The 20,984-nt window shown below is 47.9% G+C and overlaps 1 protein-coding gene across 1 annotated transcript in view; it reads right to left on the reverse strand.

The window, feature by feature from the left end:
• Window positions 1-2,883: 2,883 nt before the first annotated feature.
• LOC123251744 (pneumococcal serine-rich repeat protein-like) overlaps window positions 2,884-20,984 on the reverse strand; it is a 41,756-nt gene continuing 23,655 nt past the window's right edge. Inside the window, exons 2-4 of the mRNA XM_044681036.1 lie at window positions 15,402-15,959; window positions 14,388-14,579; window positions 2,884-12,440 (exon numbers count right to left, since the gene is read on the reverse strand). Coding sequence (XP_044536971.1) covers window positions 2,884-12,440; window positions 14,388-14,579; window positions 15,402-15,959 — 10,307 coding nt within the window. The remainder of the gene's footprint in view (window positions 12,441-14,387; window positions 14,580-15,401; window positions 15,960-20,984) is intronic.

The following is a 20,984-nucleotide window of genomic DNA, read 5'->3' on the forward strand; positions in this document are numbered from 1 at the left end:
CAAGACAGAAGAGGATGGGAGTAGGCAAGTATCTATACCCAGGAAAAGGGGGCTGCACACACAGTTATGGCCAGACCTTTCTCATTGGAGCTTTCTTTGGACCGGGACCCCACACCCTAACACAAGGAGCCTAAGGATTCACAGCTGTGTAGGGGAAGTAGGATGGGGAAAAAAAAACAAAAAACAAAAAACAAAACAAAACAAAAAAAAAAAAACCAGTGACCAATACCTGGGAACACAAGAAATCCTGAAGAGTGCAGAGGCCAGTGACAGAGCCTGAATGAAGCCTTAACTGATGATGAAAAGTGACCGTAAACTCTTTTATTAGCAAGCACTTCTCATAGTAGGAGGAGGCTCTTTAGGTTTTTTCTTTTCCTTCCATAGGTCGCAGCATTCCTTCCCTCCAAATTGTATCCCTTTCTCCACATTTCCACCGTTTCCTCTTAATAGTCAACATATCTTTAGGGTGTTTTGTTGTTTCTTTTTAAGAAAACGTTCCAGAGTATGTGAGATATAAGGGAAGCTCTAGAGCTCCCAGACCACTAGAACACAGGCCACATCCTCCCATTTTCATCGCATCCCCCCTGAAGCTTCATATTCACTTACATTCACACAAAGAGAATGAGTTGGGTTCAAAAATATTTATTGAAGTAATCACTGAGAAGATTGACCCACTTCGAATGGTGTGGACAGAAGAGGAAAAAGAATCCACATCCTTGCGATCGCATCGTCTTTCAGTTGCCAGTGAGGAGGAAAGAGAATCTTGTGGAGGTAGCTAACAGAGGGGAGCAGGCGCTGATGGAGTTGTTAAGACCTTGGGGGGTGGAAAGGAGAAACTTTAGAATTTGTTTTCTTAAAGCACAACAAAAAAGGAGAAACTTCTGGCAAAGCTAGTATTTAGAGAGCCTATTAAAGGGTGAACTCTTTGGAGCCCATTACAAATTGGATCCCAGTTAAACCTCCTGACAACCCTGCAAGGGGTAAATGCTACTATCGCCTCACAAAAGGGGGAAACTGAGTAAGGCAGAGATGAGGTGCCAAGCCCAGGGTCACACAGTTAGGCAGTTGCTGAAACCTCAGTTTCCTCCTATGGAAATTGGGAAGTTTGGCAGGGGTGCCTCCCACCCTCCATCAGCTGCAGCTTTCCCAGCTCCTTGGGAGGGACCAGGCGGGGAGAAGAACAAGGGTGGATGAGATTGGGAGATATGAGGAGACTAGAGGGGCACGTGGGCTCGGCTGCTTTTTATTGGTCCGATGAGAGTGGCGTCACTTCCGAAGGAAGCACCCGTGTCAGCCGAGACCCCTTCTTTCCTGTTGCTTTCAGGGAGAGGGGGAGCGCAGAGGAGCTGCTCTGAACTGTCACTTGGCCTATGTAGACCCTCCAGCTTGCCTCTTAGCCTGCGAGCACCTGAAGCTCCCAGTGGGGAGCGCCTGTGACCTTCTAGGCTACCCCTCCCCACCACATACATGGGGCTCCTGGGGCCTGGAGAACTGCTGCCCACGTGACCACAGTGAGGCCTCTCTCCCTGCCCCCTATCACGGAGCACCTCCTTACACTCAACTGGCTCCTGGTCCTGCTGGATCCAAATCTCTTCAGACACATCTGTCCTCTCCCCTTCCCTTCCTTCCAGAAGTCTGCTCTTCAGCTCTCCCTCTCCTAACCTGTACTTTTACCCAAATTTAAAAATTAAACAATAATGGCTGGAAACCTAAGAGTCAGACAGAACCAGGTTCAAATTCCACCTCAGACACCTACGAGGCCAGTGACCCTGGACTTAACCTGTCTGCCTCAGTTTCCTCAGCTTTAAAATGGGGCACTTACTTTCCTCAGGTTGTTGTGAGGATAGAATGTGATGGTATTTGTAGGGGGCTCTGCAAACAGTAAACTGCAATATAACTATTAACTATAAATATTAATGTTTTATGGCAGCAGGCTGTATTGTATGGATTGCTCTTCTAGTGATGGCGAACCTATGGTAAGCATGCCAAAAAAGGGACACACGGAGCCCTCTCTGTGGCCACCCCAGAGTTCCTTACCAGAAAGTCAGGGGGCCTGGGGTAGAGCTGTTCTCCTCCCCCTCTTCATGGCCTGAGGACATTCCTCCTTCCCTGACTCCTCTGCCCAGCAGCCAATCAGAGCGCTTCCTCTCTCCCCGTCTGGTGTGGCAGGCACTCCATGGCCAGGTGGGGGGTGGGAAGGGGCCTGGCACTCCATCTCTAAAAGGTTCGCCATCACTGCTCTATTCTATAATGATTCTATGTCTAAAGTTTTTGTCCAGAAAAATCTTTTTCTTTCCTTGGTCAAATTTCTCTAATAAAGCAGATATATACCGAGTAATGTTATGGGGAGACAGGGAGAAGACTAGGTGTAAGATTTCCTTTTGCTAAGAAAACTATCAAAGCAGGCTGGGCCCTGTCCTTCCAACAGCTTTAGAGGCTGCTAGAGGTTAAGGAAACTCTATGTTCCTAAAGCAAGTACATGTCAGAGTTGGATCTTGAACCCAGGACTGCTCTCCCACTCCCCATCCCAGGGAAGCTCTCTCTCCACTACACCATGCTCCTCGCTGCATTTTGAGATTTGCAAACACATTTTTTTTTACCTAGTTTATCTCATTTTATTCTCACAACACACTGTTTATTTGCCTTTATCTTATACTTGAAATGATACCCAAATGTATTAAATGACTGCCTGTGGTCGCATAACTAGTGTCAGAGGCAGGATTTGTACCCAGGTCTCCCCTGATTATAGGTTCAGCCCTTCTCCACCCCCTAACACCATGCTGTCCCTTTGTTTTTGCTGGACAAACTTCAGGTGCAAAATACTAACTCACTGTACCTTATTACCTTATTTCTTTAGTTGGTGATGTTATTCTATACTGCCCTCTAGGTTGTCTTCTTCCTTCTAGGTAAGTCATCTTCCTCTAGGTTGGTGACGTTAGTTTTAATTGTGGCATCTTCTCTAGGGTCTGTGGGGCTTCCTGCTTTGGGATTTCCAGGGAAGGAATCTGTGCCATTGGTCACAGATTCAGTTGGCCCACCGACCAGTAGAGTGAAGAAGGCTTTCATAGTGTTTTTATCTTCCCAAGTATTCTTGGCTTCTGATGCAGCAGAAACAGAATGATCTCTGGATTTAGAAGCACCAAGAACAAGGGCGGTGGCATTCAATTCATCTTCAGGATTTCCCTCCATCCAAAGCTCATTATTATCATCAACGATATCTTCTTGTGTGGGGCTAGTAACTCCTATGGTGAAGTCTTCCCCCTCAGAGTTAGTCAAATCAGCCACACTGAGTGTGTCTATCTCTTCCATGATGTCATCCTTTTGTATAAAGCCATTTACTTTAGCCATGACATAGGGGTCATCTTCCTCTGAAGGGAGGGTTCCGTCAAACTCAATGATTTTCTCTTCTTCGAGGTCATCCACAATAAAATCAGAGGCTGCTTTTGCTGAGTCTATGGCATCCTCGTCCTCGTCCTCGTCCTCGTCCTCGTCCTCGTCTTCATCATTCATCTCAAAAGCATTGTCGGAACTTGAGCTGATGCCCTCAGGTACGCTGGCGATGACTTCCTTTTCAGGGAGAGGAACACCGTCAGCAGAGAGCTTGGCAGGGTTGGCCGTAGTAGTGATCCCTTCTGCCACCTGGGTAGATGTCTCAATACCATAGAGCCCATTGACGAAGTCCGATGTAGGTATTTCCTTCAGAAGAGTAAGTTTGTCTGCCACAGAGCTGATGAAGTAGCCAAAAGTGGTCATGAGGTTGACAGCAGTGGTAATGAAATCACTCTCCGACGGGGAGTCTTCCATTGTTGTCAGACGGCCTCCTTCCGAAGTAAGAGCTATGTGTATGTTAGAAGTAGTGTTATCGCCTGTGGAGGAAACGGTTGTGTCTGTCGTGGTTCTAGCAATGTCTGTTGCGGGAGTTGGGGAATAGACTTGAGGAGGTGAAAAATCTTCAGCTCCCAGGGCAGCAACACTAGTCACAGGGAGCTTTTTGGCAAGGGAAGGGCTCCCGGGTGAAGGACTAGTGACTTCAAATGACATCTCAGTGTTGCTCTCCTCTTGAGCGGTAGATGGGCCACGTTCTGCAGATATGGAGTTAGCGCTGGGGACAGCAGAGTCTGTGGAAGCGTCCAGTAGGTGATCGTGAAGGTGACTTGTAGTTTTAGCAATTGAATCTTCCAGGATGATGTCAAGATTATTCATGGGCAAGGAATGACTAGTCACTGCATTTAAAAAATGTGATTTTTCCATGTGCAGATCAGCCAAAGAGCTATCTCTTGCCAGGAGGGAATCTTGAGCTTTTACGGTAGTGATTTCATCTCCAAGAATACTGATCCTGTTCATGGACAGTGTGGTATCCTTAGCAGTCCCCTTTCCAGGGATGGAAAAGCCATCTCCAGATCTGTTGCTTAAAGAAGTAAGAGTTGGCACTTTGGCCATCATCGGGCCAGTCTGCTCCATAGAAGGCATGTCACCTGGTAAATCTGAGTAAAATTGAGTTTTAGAGGCTTGGTTTCCAAAGGAAATTCTGTCTGCTCCAGGAACCGAAAAGGAGGTTGTAATGGGTAGGCTATTCTGTGGATTGGCTGGCTGAGAAATAAATTTGGATAGGTCAGCAGTGATTTTACTGCCCTCAGAGATAGAATTGGCGTCTTCTGTCTTGGGAAAAATAGAGTAGTCCTGAGAGGCTAATTTGTTGCCCTCTAGGATATTGCCACTTGTTATATAGGGCGGAAAGTCGATGGTATAGAGAGGATTTTCTTCTTCCTGAAGAACGTTGTCCCCTTCCGCCGAGGCATCCTCTTCATCTCTTTGAAATACTACTTCTTGCTCATCGGATGGAATCTCCCCTAAAGGATTATCAGTGTCATAGCTGGTGGCTCTAATCATAAAGTCATTGTCTTCTCTCAGATTGATGGTAGCAGCTGCAGAGATAGCTCTCTTAAGAGATGGGTACTTTTCACCAGAGGAGGCTGACTCGGTGGCCGGGACTTCTTTTATTGCTCCAGCCATGTCAGGGATGGTATAGGCGGGGTTCCTGGACAAGAGAATAGAGTCAGCGGGAGGGAGTATAGATTCCAGCTGGAAGGCCTGAAGGTCACTTTGAGCATGTTTGATGTTCCATTCTGGGGTAGGAACTTCACGAACAGCTAGAAGCTTTTTCGAAACAGCAGGCCCTGATGCCTCTAACACGGTTCTGTTGGCATCATCCAATGAGATTTCCTCCAAAGGGAGATTTTCTTGGGTCCTACCAGCAAGGGCATCTGTTAGTAAAGTGGGTTCACCTAGGGACACAGGAGCGGTGGACGCATCTTCAGATGGAATGTGTCCAGTGTAAAGGGTAGAGGCTGAAAACATAGATGTAGTGGTTTCTTTTTCAGATATGATGGCATCCAATATATCTGCGTTAGTTACTGGATCGATGACTTCAATCTTATAGGAAATGTCAGCCCCTTTAGGGTTAATGAAGGAGGACGTGAGAGTAACCTCATTCTCCAAATTGGCTCTTTCTGCCGCCCCATTTTCCTCCTTTTCTTCTGATGTGGCATTAGTTGCAGTGATTATAGAGTCTGCTCCGGGCCCAACAGTATCATAAGTAGACAATCCGGTGTCTCGTGGGATGGATGTTTCCTGGTTTTCAGGGGAGGCGATATTCTCAGACAGCCTAGTGCTCTCAGTCCTGAGGCTGCTGGGATCTGTTATGGTGAAGGTGGAATCCCAATTGGAAGCAATGTAATTACCACCCTTGTGGGTGTCTGCTGTTGTCTCTGAGTGAGGCATGTTAGACTCAAAGGAAGTCATCTTAACTCCAGCCCTGCTACCCTCTTCAACAGTTGGGACTTCCTGAGCTGTTTTAATTCCATCAGTGATGACATCATTCATAGTCATGGTCTCCATAGGAACTTGGACTTTGTCAGCTAGAAGATTCTTAGCATAAAATTCATCCTCGGCATTTTTCTCCTTGAAGGTAATGGGATTACTGCAAGCTTTGGGTTCAAGTCCATTTATGTCGTTCAGGCATGAATTCACCACTCTGTTAAGGTCAGATACATTTGCTTCAAGAATATAATTATTCTCAGAATTAGATTTATCCCCTCCTATTAAATCGGTTTTGTAGGAAAGGTTTTCTTCTACCTGAATTACATTGTCTTCTGACCCTGTAGGACTGGCCTCGTTAGTAAAGTGGGTTATTTCACGTTCACTGTTTGTGTCGTCCTCTACAGAAGTTTCCTTTTGTTCAACTACTGCCGTCTTTGTGGCTTCTGAGGGCATAACTAGATCGTCCAGCCCGGCCTCATTTCTCCCCTGTAGCGAAGCTGTGGCACTATCGCTCTTGGCATCAAGAGGAAAGCTGGGACTTTCATGAGTTGGTAAGGGGTTGTTGCCTAGGGACGTGGTGGCATCTTCTCTAGGAATGGGAGAGTCATCGTCTCGAACAGGAAGGGCACCGGCGGAAGAAACGTTCTCTGTAGCAGCCGTGTTTGCGGCGGCGACCACGTCACTTACCACTTCCACGTTTTCATCCATGGGCGTCCCGTCGGCTTCAGGGGACGTGAGCAGAACTGAAGGAATAGTGCTGGCCTGGGAAGTGAATGTTCCCTTCCGATCAGGTTTGAAGTTATTTTTGGCATATTGAGCTTCAGCCACTGTGACCTTGGTGTTTCTTTCCGGAGTAAACGCATCAGTCGCGATATTCTTCACGTCAAAAACATCTTTATTTTTGATGGGGGCAGGTTCCCCAGCAGAGCCAAAGTTGTCCATTGTGAAAACCCTACTCTCTTCCATAGGGAACCCAGTGTCTGGGTGTAGAACTATTGCAAAATCAGTTCTTTTCTCACTTGGGTTAGGTGTCTCTAGCAAAAAGGTGGTGGCATCATCTACAACTTTATTGACTTGCTCCACAGTGGCCGTTTTTTGAAAATCTGAAGACATTTTCTTACTTCCAGGGCTGGAATAAGCCATTGTCCTAGGAGCCACAGATTTCAATAGGGTGGTATGAATCTCAGAGTCAGGTGGTTCATACTCAAGAGTAATGGTTTGGCTGCTTTCTGTGGAGTTTGTTTGTGTAGGATTGGCAGGAATTGTTTTAGATGAGAAGTACAGACTGTCAGCCTTGTTGTAGGATGCATAAGTCCCCAGTTCAGATGGCACAGTCGTGACTATAGGCATTTTTATAATGGGGCTTGCAGGGGCAGTGGTGTAATCCTCAGTGACATAGGCAGAGGCATTGTTGTCCCAGACAAGGGTCATCAGATCCTTATTGGAGGCATTTTCTTCTGCAAGAGAGACAACATCTCCCTCTGCTGAGCCGTGTTCCTCTACAAAGGGAATTTCACTGTCCTCCTTGGAGGCAGATTCCTCTTTGGCGAGCGGATAACTAGAGGGATCGGTCCTAAATCCGACACCCGCCTTAGGGATGGCGGGAGAAGTGATGATGGGCCCCGCGGCTATTCTGGTGTCTTCTTCTCTAGCAGTAGCTGCATCTTGCCTTTTATAGACGGGCTTGAGCACAGAAGCGTGGGGATTGTCTGGCGGAAGAGTGGGTACCAATGGCAAGGCAGGAAGGTCTAGTTCTGTTTCAGTGAGGGGCCAGTCCAGAGTGGCAGCACCATTAGGAAGAGTCTTCCCGTCCCCGGGTTCTAGGACTTCTAAAGGGCCTGGTGTCGCATCTTTTCCATGGTGCTTTATCTGTGCTTTATCAGAAGGAGCAAGGTGCCCAAGGCGAGGATTGCTGAGAGCTGGTAATGGGCTACCTCCTATGGACAGTGCTGTAGTTCCTGCTTCAGAAGTAGTAGATTGACTGCCAGGTTCGAATTCTCCAGAGGGAAGGATAGTGTTCCTAACCAACGTGGCAGTGGCCTTCCCTGGCTGTGGAGTTGCTCCATTTGCAGCCAAGTCTATTATTACATGTTTGTTCCCTCTATTTGAATAGGGCGTCCTGCCATCTGCAGGAATTGTGAAAGAAGCCCCTGGAGGTCTGGCATTCTGGGAATTAACCATTCCAATCACAGCAGTTTGATTCTCTCGTTCAGGGGCCTGGCCATCAGCTCCACTCTCTGTTGAGTGGTCTCCAGGGACAAGCACGGAGCTATCTTTATCTTCCGAGAGGGCGGCTGTGATGACTGGATCGGTGCTGCCTGCCACGAGGGGCTTTGTGTCCTCCGAGGCTAACAGAGAATCGACATCGGTTTCAACTTCACCATCTTTTTGAGGTTTTCTTTCTCTTGAGAAGTAGGATACCCGAGGCAGAAAAGTTAGATCGTCTGCCGCTTCCGAATCATTGTGTTCCACATTTGTGGCTCCTTTCTGTTCGGGGCTCATTTTGGTCATTCCATCTGGGATGGTGTCAGCTGTGAAAGCTGTAGTCTTCCAGCTGTCTTCAGCTGTCCAAGCAGCCGAGTCACCTACACGGTGCGACTTGTTAGCCCTGGGGCTAATGGAACCACTGCCGGCCTTAGTTTCTCCAGGGGAAGGGTAGACAGCATCAGTGAGGAGGACATGGTTGTTACTGACCTCGCGGGAAATAGAGCCATCCTGGGTATCTAATTTTTTGCCTTCGTGGATAGCGTTCCCTGACATAAAAGGTGAAGAGTGTGAGGAATCTGGAGTACTTTCTTCCTGAGGAACACCATTTGCTTCTGCTCTGGCATCCTCTTCCTTCCAGTGAAATGCTACTTGTTCGTCCTCTCTGGGAATATGATGAGTGTCATAGCTTGTAGCTCCAATCATAAAGTCATTGTCTTCTCTCAGATTAGTGGCAGCAGCTGTAGACATGGCTGTCTTCGGAGACGGGTGCTTTTCAGCAGAGGAGGCTGCCTCGGTGGCCGGGGCTTCTTTTACTGCTCCAGCCACATCAGGGACGGTATAGGCGGGGTTCCTGGACGAGAGAGAAGAGTCAGCGGGAGGAAGTGTAGATTCCAGCTGCAGGGCCCGAGGGTCACGGACGACATTCCATTCTGGGACAGGAGCTCCAGGAACAGCTAGAGGCTTTTTCGAAACAGCAGGCCCTGATGCCTCTAACACGGTTCTGTTGGCATCATCCAATGAGGTTTCCTTCAAAGGGAGAGTTTCTTGGGTCCTACCAGCAAGGGCATCAGAGTTAAGGATCAAAGGAACATGTGTTAGCAAAGCAGGGTCACCTATGGACACCAGGGTGGAATCTGCCCCAGAAGCAGGGGAGTCATTTTCAGGGTTACCGTATCTGGCGTGAAGAACAGTGGTCTTGGACGCAGTTGGCATGCTTCTCTTTGTAGGCAGAAAGTCCCTCGTACCTGCCACTTTAATCGAGGGCTCAGTGTTTGCCTCCTCATTGGAGTGGGCAGCTTCGGGAGAGGCAAAGAAAGTCCCAGGAGTAGGAGCTGCTTCTCGCATCTTGTTTCTCTCAGTCCCAGAAACTTCACTGAGGTCTTCTCTATGGGAAATTTGGTCATCAAAAGAGTCTCTCTCTTTTAAGGCAGAAGTTTCTTTTCTGGCAGAAGCCAATGCAGGGTCCCTGCTACTTGCCACGAGGGCCTTGGCTCTCTCTGGAGCATTGTGATCATAAGAAATATCAGGAAGAACGAAGGCAGTATCAGGGTCAGCCAGACCATCCTTTTCTAAAACCACAATTTCTTCAAACTCAGAAGCAGCTGTTTCAGGTAGAGACTTTGTTCCCTCAGCCCAGGAATATCCCTGATGGGCCAGAAATCCATTTGGCTCAAGTGCAAAGTTTGAGTCTTCTTCAGAATCAGTCAGATAATCCTGAGGTGCGAGATTGTCACCTTGCAGGATGGTATCACGTGAGAGAGAGGGGTTAATATCTACTACCTCGAGGGTGCCCTCATCATCTTCCTTTGTTGGGCGGTCAACCCCGGGTTGATGAGTCAGTTTAGGTTCAAATCCTGGGTCTTCCTTTCTAAGTATTTCATATTTGGGCCCAACGACATGAACTGTGGCGTCGGTATTTGGAAAGGCGATGGCCACGGCTCCGGTGGAGGTGCTTGGGCTATCGGGGTTGTTGGTGGTAGATGGATTTGCAGCAGTTATCTTCCTCCTTTGGGGGGCTAGTCTAATGACATCACCTTCCGAAGCCTCTTTTGCATGGTGAACTGTGCGAAGTTTATCAGATATCAGGGGGAAGTGACTGGCTGATGGTTGACTACCATATCCTGTGGACAGAGAAGGGATCCCTTCAGAAATGGCCCGGTTATCTCCTGCTTCAGTGTTGTGAGAAAAGGCCCTGGCTGCACGGGGGACAGTACCTACTCCCGTCCAATCTGTGGGAATTTCTGTACCATCTTTCACAGAGGAAATGCCCTCTGCTGCTGGAATTCTGGTGGAAGTCACCGGAAGCATGTTGTTTTGGGGGCTGGCTATTTCCATATCTGCTGCTCCAGGTTCTTCTGCTTGGCTTTTGCTGCCAGTAGCAATGGTTGTGGTGGAGCCTCCTAACGTATGAGCCATAGATCTTGGGGCATTCTTGGAAGAGGCAGGTGTTTCATGCCTGGGTGTGGTGCTGATGACGCGGGAACTATCCGTGTTAAAGGGGTCTGTGCCTCCCCAGGGAAGGGCATAGCCAGTGCCGGGGTCATGATTCTTTGTGTTTCCCGAGTCCCTCCTGACAGGTAGGTAGGATCCCTCTTTAGCGTCTCCACTTTTTTTCCTCGCATAAGCCATTTCTCCGTCACCAGGCATTGCTTTCATCAGGATTCCGGCGGTCACTGTTTTAGAATTTGGGGCACTCATACCAGTTCTAGGGACGTTATCGCCTGACACAAAGTCATTAGAGGCTGTACCACGTGGAGGGTTTCCCTCACTTTGAATTGCAGGCTCTTCCTTTGCTATCCCGGCCACACCTGTGTGAGAAGACTCTTCTGTAGGCGTGCTTTCACGGACTACCCTTTCGGAGTTGTCTCTGGGACCATAAATGCTAGCTGGAGCCTCTTTCCCAGGCAGAGAGAAAGCAGAGACTGTCTTAGGGGAAGAATGTTCAGACTTGGTGGGAGAAAAGCCATAAGGTGGGGAGTCAGCTGTAAGAAGTATAGACTCCGGTGAGCGGGCCCAGCGATTCTTCTGATATTCAGAGATTTGCCCGCTGGGGTCAGCAGCCTCATTTATGGTCTCAGTATTTTCCACCGCAAGTTGCGGTTCCTCTGATGCTACTAACATTGAAACTTCAGGCAGGGAGTCTTGCACAAAGGCAGATAGTTGGGCTTCCTCAGCTGTGACATCTGGCAATGGAGAGAGAGTTTCAGATATCCATAGCGGGGTATCCCCTGTGGACAGAGCAGTGCCTTCTCCATCAATGATAAAATCACCTTCAGCATTATTGTCTTTATCGGGGAAGATGGCGCCATTAACCACAGTGGACGTGGCTTTGGTGTCTTGTGTGGTGGCTCCTGTTGCCCTGGGCTCAGTTGGGACTTTTTCCCTCTCATACGGAAGGCCATCAGTCACAGAACTGGCAAAGGGAGTCATAGCATCCGTCCCAAACTGAGAGTGTTTCAGTTCAGGCCCAACACTTCTGGTTCCATCTGCTTGGGTTCTGGGGTCAACTGCTGGCGTTGTAGCAGCTGCTTGCAGTTCAGCAGGATCGTAAGTAGCTGCTGTGTCTTTGTTCTTAGCCCAGGGCGACTTGTCTTTCCTGTTGGAGTCAGTGCTATTCATAGCATATGGCTTTGTATCTGCCATATTGAGCAGAGCATCTGGAACAGAAGAGGGAAGGGTTTTTTTCACTCTTTGATTAGAAATTTCTGGAAGGAAGTGCACATCATTGGTAGCTTTGGCTACCATTTCTAGAGCTGGAGTAAAACCTGGAGTTCCAGTAAAGCCAGAATCATCTGCGGTTCGAGGATTCACATCCTTCCAGTGGGCAGGATCTTCTGGGAGATCTGTTTTGCCAGCTTCGGTGTCAGAATCATCTTCTCCAAAAAAAATGGTCTGGTGGTTTTCCCTAAGCCTTATATCACTTGGAATAGTAATGATCCTAGATGGAGAATTCGTAGCAGGGCCTTCAAATCCATTTGGACTATATGTGAGCGCAGTGATGTCTGCAGGAGTCAGGGTGTCATGTACTTTGTGGGCCTTGATGTTCTCCGTTGAAAGAACGGGCACCTCAGCCTCCATGGGAATGGCTACTTTTGGAAATGGCAGGGCAGATGTTGTAATCGAGCTTGTGACAAACTCAGCGGCATCATCCCTGAAACCAACAGGGACAGGGTCCATGGCAGGAGTCGCTGTGTGAGTGCCCTTCTGTGAGTTGTTTATTTTCCCCACAGTGCTGGTGTCTTCATCTTCTTGAGCTTTAAAATGAGCTGCTTGGGTTGGAGTCCTCAGCCAAAGGGAAAGTTTATTATTAGAAAAGGATGGAGTACCCTTTGCAACAGAAATTGCTTCATCTTCAAGGCTGGTGGGATTCATAGCAGAGTTGATGCTATTGGGTATTAAGGGCAGTACATATGCTGGGGAGAAGGAAGAGACAAAATTAGGGCCAGTATCCCTGTAGACGCTTCTTTTTTCCCCCAGATAAGAAATTTCAGGTTGAAAGGAAGTAGTATCAGCAACATCCACACTGTCTTGTCCAAAAGTAATCATTTCTTTTAAAACGGGAGCAGTTGTTTCAGGTAAAGATGTGGCATCATGTACAGAATAACCTACATGAGCTGATTCAACTGCGCTTGGGTGAGGTGGGTTTGCAAAGATGTCTGGGATGGGGCTGCTGCCATCTGTTTCAGGAAAGATGGAGTAATCCTGCGTAACCAAGTCATCAGAGACACCGCTGGAAAGAGAGCTACGTGGAAATGTGTCGTCATCAGTGATGTACTCTTTTCCCTGGGGACGATGACCTCTCGCTTTTGTAGTGGCTCTGTTTATATAAGGACCCACTTCATGTTCAAAGGTTTCGTCATTTTTGGAATTTCCCGATTCCCTTCCAGTATTATCAGTAACCGTGACGGGGTTTTTTCTAGAAGCTAGTAGGGCAGCTATTCTTTTGTTTGGCTTAAAGATAGGGCTTTTTTCATCATTCTTAAATTCAGACACATCAACTGGAGTGGAGAGGTCTCCATTCACAGTCAAAGTTGCGTCAGGTTCATCATTGATGGGCTCAATTGTTCGCAGGGTGGGAGCAACTGGAAAAAGAACAGTTTCTAATGGAAGCACATTGGGATCATTTTCAGCGATTCGCCGTTCTTGGATATCAGCATCTTGGATCCTTGCTGCGTTTTTAGCTGGAGGCTCTGATAGCTGGCCAGTGCCATGAGGGACTGAGTCTTCTTTTTCATGCAACATCTTCTGAGATTTAGCAGAAACTACTTCAGGCTTAAGGATCAGAGTATTAGCTCTTGTTAACACGGGCTTAGCAATGTCTCTATCCCCCACAGTACTAGGGTATTGCTTCTCACTGTCGTAATTCATTGTAAGAGTTAGATCTTCGGTCTCTTTGGGAGGGGCTTTCTCTGCAATTAAAATATCAGGCTTTATGATTGAGTCCATTGCAACATCCGTGATCGTAGACACAGATTTGGGGGGCCAGAAGGGAGTGCTGAGGACATCAGCGTTAATGTTGTCACCAAGGTGGATAGTTTCCCATCTTGTGGCTGGATCAAAACCTGTGTTTTGGAGAACAGTAGAATCTTCTCTTCTAAGTCCTGACATGGAATTTAAAGTTGCAGTTTTTTGCTCCTCGAAGATAACTTCCTCAGTTCCATCCGTGGTGACATCAGCCATGTTTCTAATAGCCATTGGCTTCAAGTCCATCATGCTCGATGTTAAAGGTACATTGAGACCACTAGCAGTCATTTCATACAGCAAAGGTGTGGGATCCACCTTAGTATCTAAATCTTGAGTTAAAGATAAATGAGAACCCTCAGTGATTGTAGCTACATCTCCTGAAGGGGAAAAGGTGGTACTGCCGTACTGTTTTGGAAAAACATAAAGGCCCCCGGGGTCAGAATGATCAGAATCAAGGGCATTGGTATTAGATCCAAAGCTGAAACTGTTTGGAATGACTTTTGGTCCAATGCCCTTTTCAGATCCATGGTAGTACTCTTCACCGGGCCTTAATTTGTTCTCAGTAGCTATGTCTTCTGTTGAGGCTTTAGCCTGATCTCTGGTTCTGCCACTCCCCCTGGATCCTGATGTCATGTCTCTGGAGATGGGATTGTCTCTGAACAGGACTATCGGTCTCTTAATTTCAGATTCAGGTATTTCTTTCACAAAGGGAATGATATCATCACTGACTGTCGAATATACTTTTCTTGAAGGTATAAGAGACACGTCAGACATTGAGGGTGAAATCTGAGCTGTGGAAATAGCTACATCAGCATCAGATTGAGTTGGGTTTGTTGCATGTTTTGTTTTGTCTAGTTGGTGTTCAGCACTGTTGACTTGAGGCATAAGAGAGTTACCTTTGGCAGCTTTAAGGTCATTGTCATCCCAAGTAAAGGTTATTACGTTGGTATCATTTGGGATGTTTTCTTCTGCCAGAATAACTTTGTCAGCCTTCATTACTGTGTCCGCTTTGGCAGACATAATTACACCATCCTCAAAAGCAGTGTCTCTATCTGCAAAAGTCTTGCCCATCTTCAGAAGAGCATAATCTGTGGGTTCAGTGTCTCCCGTAGGGGTAATGGTAGAACTTCTAGGGATAACTCTACCAGATGGGATCCATTGTCCTTTACCCATCGTGGAGTCACCTTCCGTGGTGGTAATGGTATGATATCCTTTCATTTTAGCTTCTTCTACAGGAGTAGCAATGGAATTGTCTAATAGAGGGTCTGCAGTGCCCACCATGGAGACCAGGACATCTGGTGTGAGTCTAGTTGGCACATTTGCCAACCTTGGAATTCTCATTGTAGGAATGATAGCTTTTATTTCAGGAAGAATATTATTGTTTTCAAAAACAGTGTCATCTCCCCAAAGTTGGGTCTTGTAGACCATGACATTTTTATCAGGAGTCTGGGTATTTTTCCTCAGAACTGTATGGGCAACTCCTGTTGCAATATCTTCCTTTTCAGGCAAAATTATTTCAGGTTTAAACTCAGTGGGAATAATTTGCCGTATGAGGGGCCCAGAATCCCTTGGAAGTAGAATATCATTTCTTTCAGAAGTAACTGAATCTCCAGTAGACATGACATTTTCAGCTACTTTGGTAAAAGCTAAATGCTCAATATTGTTAGCTACAGGAGTACTGGGTTTCCTTACAGACATTCTAGAAAAAGATTTCATCGCATCGTCCATGGGGTTAGTGGCAACATCTTCAGCGTCAGCATTCCTTGTTAGAAGAGCAAAATCTTCAGGAATTTCCCTTGGCGTAGCAAAAGGAACGACACCTTTCACCGGCACAGCAACCTCATGGATACCAAGTGGGAGGTCAGTCCCGGGGAGCATTCCTTTAGCAAAGATACTGGTGTCCGCCTCACCTATACCATCTTCCCTTGGGACAACAGGGTCCTCTGCTAGGTAGTCTTCCTCCCACTCTGGGCCATCAATCACAATAATATCACCTTCCTTCATTAGTTCTAGGGCATTCATGAAGGCTGCATCGTCTTCCTCCAGGAGATCTGTGCTGTCTATTATTATCGTATTATCTTCTACCTCACCGGAAGCAGCTTTAGCTAACACCAAGCTGTCTCCCTCTCTTTCTTCCTCATATGTGCCGGTGTCCGAGAAGTTACTGACGTCTGTCAAAGTAGAATCTTCTGAGAAGTCATCAGCCAAGTTCTCGGGGTTTGGGAAATAAGCAGTAGCAGGACGTGCCATGGCATTGCCTTTCGTATCCCCCCGAGCGGCATCAGCCCATGCTGGGGTCCCTTCTGCACGAGTGACCTCATTTCCCCCAAGTACCGTAAAAGCACCTGCATTGGTGATAGCTCCCTCCTCAGAGCTTCTCAGTCTAGGAGTTTCACTGCTGCTCTTCACTGAGGAGGAGACAGAAGGGTCAGAATCAGTGTTGATACCAGAATCGGCAGTGGCAGTTTCTGGGATAGAAGGAGAACGGCTCAATGGAGGGTAACCAAGTAGAGGCCCTCTTGGCCCACCTCGTGGGTGTAAAGATGCCGTTGTTGTGTCCCTGGGCCTCTGGGAGGCATCTCTCCTACCCCTGGTGAGTACATAGGGACCGTTTCCAGGAGAGTTATATGGAGTAAGGAGATAGGACTTTAGCGGATGGCTTGGATCCCAAGCCCCTTTGTCAGGGGGCAAGTGACTGGAGCCGGAGGAAAGAGGTAACGACCTTGTTGTCATTTTGACAGGTAAAACGGCATCGTCTGGGTTAGCAGATAGGCCACTTGATTTGTCTTGGTCTACCGTAAAAGAGTTTCTTTCAGCTAAGGTAGACCTTGGGTGGCCTGATAGAATTCTGAAGGATGAGGAGTACTTTTCAGAATCTGGCATGAATGGAGATGGGCTGGATTCTCTCGATGCAGGCAGAGAAGGTCTAAAGAGAGGTCTGAGAGCTAACTCGGGGTTTGCTGACATCGGAGGCACGTTATAGAAAAACCGTCTTGTTCCAAGCTTGTGTAGTAGAGGAAGTCTTGCCGTCTCTTGCAAAGCTGAAGAACCAGTCCGGCCTAAGGAAGGCCCTGCCGGGACGTGGCTGGCAGGGAAGGAATGGCTGTCACGAAAAGCATTTTGAGTCGCCATCCTTGAGACGGGAGAGTTATTAGAGCTTCCCTCCATGGGGGCAGGCGGCCCCGCTGGAGACAGAGAGCTCCTAAATGCAACCCAGGTAGGGAAGGTGTGGTTGGCCCCAGCAGAGAACCGTCCTCGTCTCCTCGCCCCCTTGAAGAGCGGCCGGTAGCGCGCTGCCTCCTTCGTGGCCGAAGAGTTCCCCGGGGTGGCCTGGCTGCCGGAAGGCAGGTTGACTACAGTTTGGACTGGCAAAGGAGACAGAGGTGAAGTGGAAGACTGGAGTTCTCTTGGCTTGTTGGCCGTTTCCTGACTTACGCTGTACTGTAGGGGAGGAAGGAGAACATTTCTGTGATGGCCCCCTAACGGCCCGACAGCAGCAGTCATCTGGAGAGCCGGAGGCCAGAGGGGCCAGGACTGAAAGACGCCCTTCTCCGCTCCTCTAGCGTGGCAGAGTGTGCCACAGAAGCCTCCAGGCTAACTGCCAAAGCCGAATTCAGAGCGAAGCCGCGGGTGGTGTTCACACACACACACACACACACACACATTCACAAAGGCGTTGTTTTTTGGCGAATTGCACAATTCTCTTTGAACATATTAATTGCAAAATAAACAGTGAAGGTGTCCTCCCTTCTCTCCCTCTCGTGCTCCTTTGCCATAAAGCTTAGCGGCATTTACTCTCATGCCAGAGGCACACTTACAGGAAGCTAAAGGCAAGAATAGAGCAGCCAGGCTGGCAGCGGTGCCTTCTAATTTAGAGTCAGGCAAACAAAATATCTAAGATGCTAGACATTCTACTCCTCCATCTCGGCCCCGGGAGGCCCCGGTTAAGAAGCCAGTCCCCAGACACACCTACGTATTGATAGCAGGATTGTTTGTGTTATCAAAGAGTTGGAAACCAAGTCACTGGCCATGCACTGGGGCATGGCCAAGCAAACTGGGCTACCCGAATACTCTGGAATGATGTGCTGGAGTCGGAACACAGAGCTGTAGAAAGACTTAAGGAAGCAAATGGAGCCCCCAAATATATGAATATACGAGGACCACTACATTCTAAATGGGAAGAAAACCGCCACAAGACAGCCAGCAGAGAACACGGCAAAATGAGGAGCACAAGCTTGGCCCCGGAGAAGAAATCTGAGAAGATTTCTGGCTCCTCCACTCTTGCAGTTATGCGGGAACATTGCGCGTATTTTCAGACCTTGTTGATGGATTGCTCAAATTTACTTTCTTTCTATTATTCTATTTTCTCTCTTTTGTCAGGCTAAACATCCCTTTCTCATGACTCTCTGGGAGGGGACCGGAGGAGAAGCACTGGGAGAAATTCTGCTGATGTAAAAATGAAAGCTCAGTACAATTTGTTTTTTAAAAGAAATGAGCATTTTGTTTAGCAAAATTTGCCTTTGGGGGATAAGTCTGAGCTGGTACTTAATTTTTGTTGTTGCTGTTTTTCTGAATTCAGGCAGTACAAGTTCTTGAGAGCCACCCTCATTCCCCCTTTGTTAACAGCTTAAGAAAAGTGCTATTTAAAAGCTCTGAAACTTACCCAGAAACAGTCAGCAAAGGCTAAAATAACCGTGGTCAGGACTTGAACCCGCATCTTGTGCCTGCTACTAAAGATGCAAGAGAGCCCCATAGTTATGACAATAAAATAAAAGAGTAACCTTGTATTAAGTTCCTGTTTGTTACGGCCTTATAGTCTCAAAAACTATCCCAAGAATGATCTGGAGGTGTAAGTACCATGAAGGAAAACATTCGTGTAAAGGCAAAAAAACCTCCCCAGTGCTTTGCACTCCTCCAGCAAGAAGGAATAACAGTACTATTAGCACGTATGGTTTAATCAGCGATGCCAGATTGGGCCTAGATTGTTCAAGAAATCAGATTTAAAGCCAAAAGGACCTTTGAGGCTCTTCGTCCGACCTTCTCATTTTACAGATGAGGAATCCAGAAAAGTCAAGGGGAGGCCTACACCAGTGCGTTTTAGAGGATCAAATAGGGTAATTATTAAATGGCAGTGGGAAGAAATTTTGCTGGGAGGATTAAAGTCTCCCATTGCTCTCCCCTTTGGGTGTCATGGGATAGAGAGCACCAAGCTTGGAATCAGACAGACTTCTATTCCTGAATTGAAATCTGGCCTCAGACAGTAGCTGGCTGACCATGGACAAGTCACGTAACTGTTTGCCTCAGTTTCCTCATCTGTAAAATGACCTGGAGAAGGAAATGGCAAATCACATCAGCAAAGCCTAAATGCAGTCACCTGACTGAAAAGACTGAGTAACAACCACAACAACTGCCCTTTCTGCCTCCTCAGTTATAATTCTGGTCCGTGACAAGACAAACACATTGGGATCTCTCCTCAATTTGAGGTTGTCTGTACAGCAGATCTCTTATAGCCCAAGCTTTACAAGGCTTCCCCGACAGAGTGGAGCAAAGCACTGTACCAGACAGGGGGCTACCGTGGTTCTGAAGAATCAGCCTCTCTCTTCGCTTGGTTGTGGGAGGATGAAAATCAGGGACTGAACGAGTCTGAGTCTAATAAAGAAACCCCGACTCCCCGTCCTCCCCCCTCCTTTCTTCCTATTGGGGGAGAGAGACAAACGTTTCCCGGGGACGGTTCCAGTCTGGAGTTGATCCCGAGAGCAAGGATGGAGAGGAGCGGCAGGCCTTCTCCGGGGACCTTCCCGGGCCTGTTATCTTATCTGGCTGCTTAGAGCTTAGGCCGCCCGCCAGATTCTTAACCCTCCAGCCTCTCGGGCCTCTGCTCGCCATTTCAGTAAGAAAAAAGGCTTTTCATTTCCCCACCGTCCATTCTCCATTCCTCCATGAGCTCAACAACCAGTGCTGAGAGATGCCTCCTTCATGGCAATCTTTCTTTGAGTCACAGCCCAGCTCAACTCGATATTGGAGCCAAAGGGGGGGGGGGGTGTTTGTGCTCCCAGCCCTCGACTGTCTGTCATGAGGGGCATGGACTCCGCCTAAGCATCGCTCTCTGAAGAAGGGTTCTCTTCGTGGCCCAGCGCAACGTGGCCCCGCCCAATGTGGCCCCGCCCGACGTGGCCCCGCCCGACGTGGCCCCCCCTATGGAAAAGGAGCTCCCTACACTTGACCCCCATTGCCCACCCTTACCAATCTTCCACCTATGAGACAATACACCGAAGTACAAGGGTTTAAAAAAAAAAAAGGAGCTCCCCCATCCCCTAGAAATGGCTCCTGGCGCTCTGCTTCGGCAAAGAAACGTGTAGGATTGCCGTAGACACGGGCCTCCGGACACCTGCACACGCCGCCTAGAGAGCCAGCCTGGGACGGGAAAGAGCTCGCTTCCAACTGTGTTTCTGCTAGAACTGGCCGGGCCCAGCGAGTCCTCCCGGGAGTCCCTGCTGCCCCGGGCCACCGATTTTCTAATGGGATGAAAAGGATGGATGCAAACGGCTCTCGACATGGATGCATGTGGATGCATGTGTGCCTCTAAGTACGGAACACATTATACAGGCATGTTCAGAGCACACAGTGCCCTCATACTTTGTAGATTTGTAGGAGTCCCAAAAGGGAGGGGGGTGCAGACCAGGCCCATGCGTACTCTGTGTGCCCTCTCATATTTGTATTCTGTATCTGTGCTGCATTGTGCTATGTTCTGTATATGGGCCAAGGGCCTTATATATATATGCACACACACGCACACACATGCACACACACACATATCTAGCCCTTTTGTGGACAAAATCTGCAACCTGCAAGAGCAAATGTCCACTTTTTAAACAATATTTCCTCTTTGGAATTTGAGTTTAGCCAGGAATTTTGGTGGCGATGGGAGGAGATTTAGAGATCCGTCCAAATCTGCACGTTGGATGGAGCGCTCTTCGGGGGATTTTTCCGAAGTTCCTCCTCGATGCACCACCCCAAAACCGGCACGAGCTCTTGTCTGGGAGGGAAGGTCGGTCTTTCAAAAGAAGGAGGACGTTGGAACAAATGCCAATTCCTGTTGAAGGCCCCGTCTAGATAGCTTAATCCAGCCACCAGAGTTCTGATGTTAACAACCTGTACTTGTGTGATAATTACCTTCGTCAGGAGTCGAGCAATTATGTTGTCACCGTAGTAGTCGGAACACCATTTCCATGACATTAAATATTACTCCTCAACAGAACTGAGGTAGTTGTTGGAAAATAATGTATACTTAAGCATTAGGCCATTCGTTTGATAAGAGGTGAGCTTTTCATTTCAAGGAAGCCGCCCTTCTCAGACTCGAAATCCCGGCTTGGCACCCGTTCAGCTTTGGGAGGCTGAAGAAAGCCGAGAATTTTCTGCAAATGCTTTCCAGAAGTGAACTGCAATCCGAGCTTTACCTTGTGTGACTTGGTGACGTTCATCTTTGGGGGGAA

This window comes from Gracilinanus agilis, chromosome 6, assembly GCF_016433145.1.
Source record: "Gracilinanus agilis isolate LMUSP501 chromosome 6, AgileGrace, whole genome shotgun sequence".
Lineage (NCBI taxonomy): Eukaryota > Metazoa > Chordata > Mammalia > Didelphimorphia > Didelphidae > Gracilinanus > Gracilinanus agilis.